The sequence below is a fragment of the Acipenser ruthenus genome, chromosome 51 (genome assembly GCF_902713425.1).
Source record: "Acipenser ruthenus chromosome 51, fAciRut3.2 maternal haplotype, whole genome shotgun sequence".
Classification (NCBI taxonomy): domain Eukaryota; kingdom Metazoa; phylum Chordata; class Actinopteri; order Acipenseriformes; family Acipenseridae; genus Acipenser; species Acipenser ruthenus.
The window spans coordinates 8,695,356-8,701,167 of NC_081239.1; the positions used below are offsets into that span (position 1 = coordinate 8,695,356).

General features: G+C 53.0%; 1 protein-coding gene across 1 annotated transcript in view; it reads left to right on the plus strand.

Moving 5' to 3' along the window:
- The window catches only part of LOC131722789 (uncharacterized), a 7,520-nt gene extending 2,035 nt beyond the window's left edge, over positions 1-5,485 (plus strand). Inside the window, exons 3-6 of the mRNA XM_059015867.1 lie at positions 1,569-3,098; positions 3,292-3,411; positions 4,161-4,256; positions 4,581-5,485. Coding sequence (XP_058871850.1) covers positions 2,271-3,098; positions 3,292-3,411; positions 4,161-4,256; positions 4,581-4,799 — 1,263 coding nt within the window. The 5' untranslated portion in view covers positions 1,569-2,270 and the 3' untranslated portion in view covers positions 4,800-5,485. The remainder of the gene's footprint in view (positions 1-1,568; positions 3,099-3,291; positions 3,412-4,160; positions 4,257-4,580) is intronic.
- The last annotated feature ends 327 nt before the right edge of the window (positions 5,486-5,812 follow it).

The window sequence follows — 5,812 nt, forward strand, 5'->3', positions numbered from 1 at the left end:
TATAGAGACTTGTGCGGCTGGACTCTGTAATAACAGCGTGTCCGAGGCTCCCGCTTCTGTAGAGACTCGTGCGGCTGGACTCTGTAATAACAGCTTGTCCGAGGCTCCCGCTTCTATAAAGACTCGCGCGGCTGGACTCTGTAATAACAGCGTGTCCGAGGCTCCCGCTTCTATAGAGACTTGTGCGGCTGGACTCTGTAATAACAGCGTGTCCGAGGCTCCCGCTTCTATAGAGACTCGTGCGGCTGGACTCTGTAATAACGGCGTGTCCGAGGCTCCCGCTTCTATAAAGACTTGCGCGGCGGGACTCTGTAATAACAGCGTGTCCGAGGCTCCCGCTTCTATAGAGACTTGTGCGGCTGGACTCTGTAATAACAGCGTGTCCGAGGCTCCCGCTTCTATAGAGACTCGTGCGGCTGGACTCTGCAATAACAGCGTTTCCGAGGCTCCTGCTTCTATAGAGACTCGTGCGGCTGGACTCTGTAATAACAGCGTGTCCGAGGCTCCCGCTTCTATAAAGACTCGCGCGGCTGGACTCTGTAATAACAGCGTGTCCGAGGCTCCTGCTTCTGTAAAGACTCGTGCGGCTGGACTCTGTAATAACAGCGTGTCCGAGGCTCCCGCTTCTGTAGAGACTCGTGCGGCTGGACTCTGTAATAACAGCGTGTCCGAGGCTCCCGCTTCTATAAAGACTTGCGCGGCTGGACTCTGTAATAACAGCGTGTCCGAGGCTCCCGCTTCTGTAGAGACTCGTGCGGCTGGACTCTGTAATAACAGCGTGTCTGAGGCTCCCGCTTCTATAAAGACTTCCGCGGCGGGACTCTGTAATAACAGCGTGTCCGAGGCTCCTGCTTCTATAAAGACTTGTGTGGCTGGACTCTGTAATAACAGCGTGTCCGAGGCTCCCGCTTCTGTAAAGACTCTTGCGGCTGGACTCTGTAATAACAGCGTGTCTGAGGCAGGGCAACTAGAACTGAAGAGCAGCACCTGGGCTCGGGTAAAACGTTTATATATTAAAAAGAAAAAAACACACCTTAACCAAACGAGGACATATCCCTCCTAATCGCACTGGTGTTAAACTGAGCATTTGTATCAGGGTTACAGCCCAAAGCAACCTGAAAGGAGGCTCAGGAGCGTGTGATACAAGATGGATGGAGACCGCTGTGAAATCAGGAGCAGTGATCGTGCTCACCATGTAGAGTGACAGACAGACAGACATCCTTCAGATGAGACGTGAAACAAACAAGGTCCTATTGGAAGTGACTCTGCAGCAGCAGCAGTTGTTGATGAAGCTCACCCTCTAGTCTCTAAGTCACTTTGGATAAAAGCGTCTGCTAAATTAATAATTAATAATAACAGATCGACTCTATCGGCCCATAAGGATCCCAGTAACAAAAACAGTATTTCAGTAATTGCATTAGTTTTCTATTCTGCAGATGCCATATGAAGGGTAACAAGGTGGCGGGCAGGAGGGGGGGTCAGTTCAAACTATTTTAAGTAATAAAATGAATTTTGAAGTTGCTTTCCTTGTTTTAGTGAACTGCTGTCTGCTGTGCTTGCGTTTTCAGAATATCCTCCCGGGCCGCTCCTCCACTGCGGGCTCATCCTGCGATGATGATGATGATGATGTCGCCCAGCCCAGCGCGCCGGAGGATACCACTTCGGACCAGCACAGGGGGGCAGGGGAAGGGCCGGGGCAGGGAGACGCCACCCTCCACAGTCACGGGGGAGCGCACGGGCCGAACCACAAAGCCAGCACTTCGGGAGAGCAGAGACAGGAGGCAGATCCAGAGAGGCAGCAGCCCACTGTAACGGAGCAAGGGGGGGCAGGAGTGGGGGGGCAGGAGCACCTACCCCATTCCGAGGGGTGCAGGACCCCTGGATTAAAAGCCTCTCTGGGGTTGGAGGGTACAGAAACGCAGGGTGGTGGTGTTGCTGGTAGTCCACAGGGAGGGCTAGCCTGTTTATTAGGGAGCGCGGAGGCTGTGTTTACAGAGGGGGGGAAGCAGTCCGAGTCAGCCAAGCTGAAACACGTTGAGACTTACCCCGAGACACAGGCTGAAACATCGGCCGATCTGCAGGGAAAGGGGGTGGCAGAGCCTTGCAACGAAGCTGGGGCTCAGCCTGCACCCCCACATTCCCATTGCGGAACCCCCGGAGAGCCCCATGCCCTGCCAGCAGCAGCAGCAGCAGCAGCCTCCGTTCCTGAGAGAGAAGAATCTACGAGGCTCTGCAAAGGGGTGATCCCCAGGCAGGGGCGAGGAGTCGCGATGGAGAAGGGCTCGCAAGTTTTCCCGAATCCGGGATCCGGAACAACACCGCCGCCTCGTGCCTCTGCCGCCTCCTGGTCCCCTCGGAGCTGCGCGGGGCGATCCCGGATCCGGCTCGGGAATGAGGACGCGGAATCGGCAGCAGGCAAGAAAATCCAAGACAGTGAGGAGGCGGGCCCTGAAATGAACGAGAAGGATTTCATGAGAAAAACCCAGCAAAGCCATTCACAGAGCAGAACCGAGACGGAAGAGTTAAAAGCATCGCAGAGCTTCGGAGATGGAGAGGGAAGCGACTGGGGACAAATAAAGCTTTCAGAGAACAACAAACTATCAACGTCATCATCCAGTGCAGCAGCAGCAGCAGAATCCAAACCAGCAGCCGTGTACGTGAACCCGTGCGTGCTGGAGGAGAGGGACTGGGAATCCCGCTTCGCAGTGCTGGAGATGGAAGACTCGAGCGACGCGGGGGCCGGGCAGCGCAAGGCTAAGGGGGCGGCACGGTCAAGGCGGTGCAAGCCTGCCACCAGTGCTGCTGCTGCTGCTGCTGGGAAGAGGGAGGTGAGGACCGCGCTAGTGTGCGCTGAGACAGCCTGCCCTGATCTGACTCACACCGAGGCGGAGGGAAGTCTCCAGGGAGCAGCTGGGGCAGGCGGACAGAAAGACCCTGCCTCGGCCGCCCAGGATCGAGAGGAGGGGGGACCCCACCCCATTACCCCAGCTGCTGCCCGGGGGAGCCCCGAGTCTGAGAGAGAGGACGTGGGGGCCATACAGAGCTGCGAGGATCACAGCGAGTGGGACTCTGAGTTTCTGCAGAGCTGCTCCACGCAGGTGAGTGACCGGCGTTTACTGTGGGCAGCGGATCAGTCAGTCAGAGTCATATTAACATGGTCCCTTATTAAAGTTTCTCCTGATGTTTTAGCAGTCAGTCAGTCTCCCCCCCTCAGGATTATATAGCACTGAGTTTGCCATGGTTTCCAGGCAGCCTCTATCTCTCTATAAGAATCTCCTCTGTGTGTTGCAGCGCTTCCCTGAGTCCTGCTCTCTCCCGGCTCCGCTCCCCGTCCTTGGGACAGAGTCCGTGGTTCTTCCCTGGAGCTGCCTCTCTCCATCAGCTCCATCTCGGATCGCAGATCACACTGGGGTAAGCGGAGAGGGTGGGAGGGGGGACGTTTTCAAACATCTGTTCTCCATTAGTGTGTTTGAATGGAGTGTTTGTGTCCTTTTGTTCAGAAGGTAATTCTCTGGCAGTCACCCCATGACTAGCAACCGCTATGAAGCGCTTTAGCATTGAAACGCTGAAAGAAAAACTCAAATCCAGTGAGAAAGCGTTTAGATTAGAAGTCGTCTTTTTGAACAGAAGGCTGCTGAAGGTTTTACAATGAAGCATTCAGCAGAGGCTGGGGGATCGCCCCCGGTGCCTCTATACAGCTGTGGTCCCCCTATAGAACAAACTCATTTTGCTGCGTGAAGTCGGATGAAACCTGCTGAATAACGTTACGTTCACATATTGAGATACACACCACCGCTTTGTAGTTTTCCCATGTACTTAACGAAAAACTGACGACAAATGTGACGTTTGGAAATCTAACATGACATGCTGCTGTGCTGATATTATGGCTTCAGGTCGACTTTATTTTCAGGATACTGTTTTGTTGTTTCTTTGATTACATGATGTTAAATAACAGATCAAAATGATGTTCAAATAGTGTATTTATTTATTTATTTATTGATTTATTTGTTTTTTTAAATGATGTTTCAATCCTAAAATGTCTCGGTTAGATGCTAGGTGTCCTACTCCAGTGGAGACGTTACAGCTGCAGTGGCTGGCTGGCTTTACAGCTGCAGTGGCTGGCTGGCTGTTTCAGTGCTGCTCTGTGTTCTTGTCTTCAGGGAGGCGATGCCCGAGCCCCGGTCCCAGTCTCTGCAGGACTACGAGGACGCCAGCGAGCTGGTGTGCGGACTCATAGAGGAGCTCTCGCAGATCAAGTAAGTGAACTCACCCGAGACACCAGACCGCTTCACCGCTCGCTCCTTTCACTCGCTCTGGGCTGTGTGTCTGCCTCTGTCTGTCGTTACAAAGATCTTCCTGACAATCTGTTGTCTCTGTGTATCTGCAGTTTGCACTCATGCCTGGTTACGCATCCCTTCCCCGTTCTCTCTCTCTCTCTCTCTCTCTCCCTGTCTGCGTAATGCTGTGCTTTTTGCTCCACTTGTCATCTAGCTGCACTGTGAAGCCCCACTGCCCTGCTCTGTGTCTCTCTGTCTCTCCTCTCCTCCTGTCTCTGACATCGTGTGCGGGCCCTGTTTCAGCCGGCTCATCATGCTGACTCACCGGGAGCTGCAGTCTGGAAGGAACCCCCGCAGGGCCAGGCTGGGCTGGGAGACACACTGCCAACCCCAAGGACCTGTAACCCCACTGGGGACACACCGCCAACCCCAAGGACCTGTAACCCCACTGGAGACACACTGCCAACCCCAAGGACCTGTAACCCCGCTGGGAGACACACCGCCAACCCCAAGGACCTGTAACCCCGCTGGGAGACACACCGCCAACCCCAAGGACCTGTAACCCCGCTGGAGACACACCGCCAACCCCAGGGACCTATAACCCCGCTGGGAGACACACCGCCAACCCCAAGGACCTGTAACCCCGCTGGGAGACACACCGCCAACCCCAAGGACCTGTAACCCCACTGGAGACACACCGCCCACCCCAAGGACCTGTAACCCCACTGGAGACACACTGCCCACCCCAAGGACCTGTAACCCCGCTGGAGACACACCGCCAGAGCAGGGCCGTCAAACTCCAGTCCTCCAGTTTTTCATTCCAACTTGAGTTTCACTTCATTCCTCTAACTTATTTGTTCAATCGGACATCCTTGTGAGTGACTCTGCAGCAGCAGCAGTTGTGATGCATCGCTCACCCCCTGGTCTCTGTAAGTCGCTTTGGACAAAAGCGTCTGCTACATGACTCCTTTTTAATAAGAATTTTTTTTTTAAAGGTCTTTTAAATTGACAGTTTAAAAAAAATGCCCTTGATTCAAAGTGTGCACGAGCTGTGAAACATTGTGAGGCCGAGGAGAGAGAAGTGTTTAATGTGTCCAATTCGTCAAATAATTTAGAGCAATTAAGTAATTCAGAGCTCAGGGTGGAAGGAAAGCCAGAAGCTGCCCTGTGACCCCCCAGGAGCTGAGACTCCCCCCCCCCCCCCCCCCACCCCCGCACAAGAAGCACCCGCAGACACACGACACACAAGAGAGCAGCGCAAAAATATTCAGCAGCCACTGAGCTGCAGTGGTCAGGTGCTTCTGTGTGTGTGTTTTTGTTGGGTTATTTTTTTTTAACGTTCTTAAAGTCTAAATGGTTTTAGAAAATACTTTGAATATTTGGTTGTCTCTTAGAAATGTTTTTTTTTTGTATTATTATTTATTTAATTGATTGTTTTGAAGCGGCTTACCAAATGTTTTTTTTTTTTTTTACAAGTTGAGTAAAGTTTGTTCTCTCATACTGAAGTTACTCCCTGTTCTCATTGGTGTGGAAGG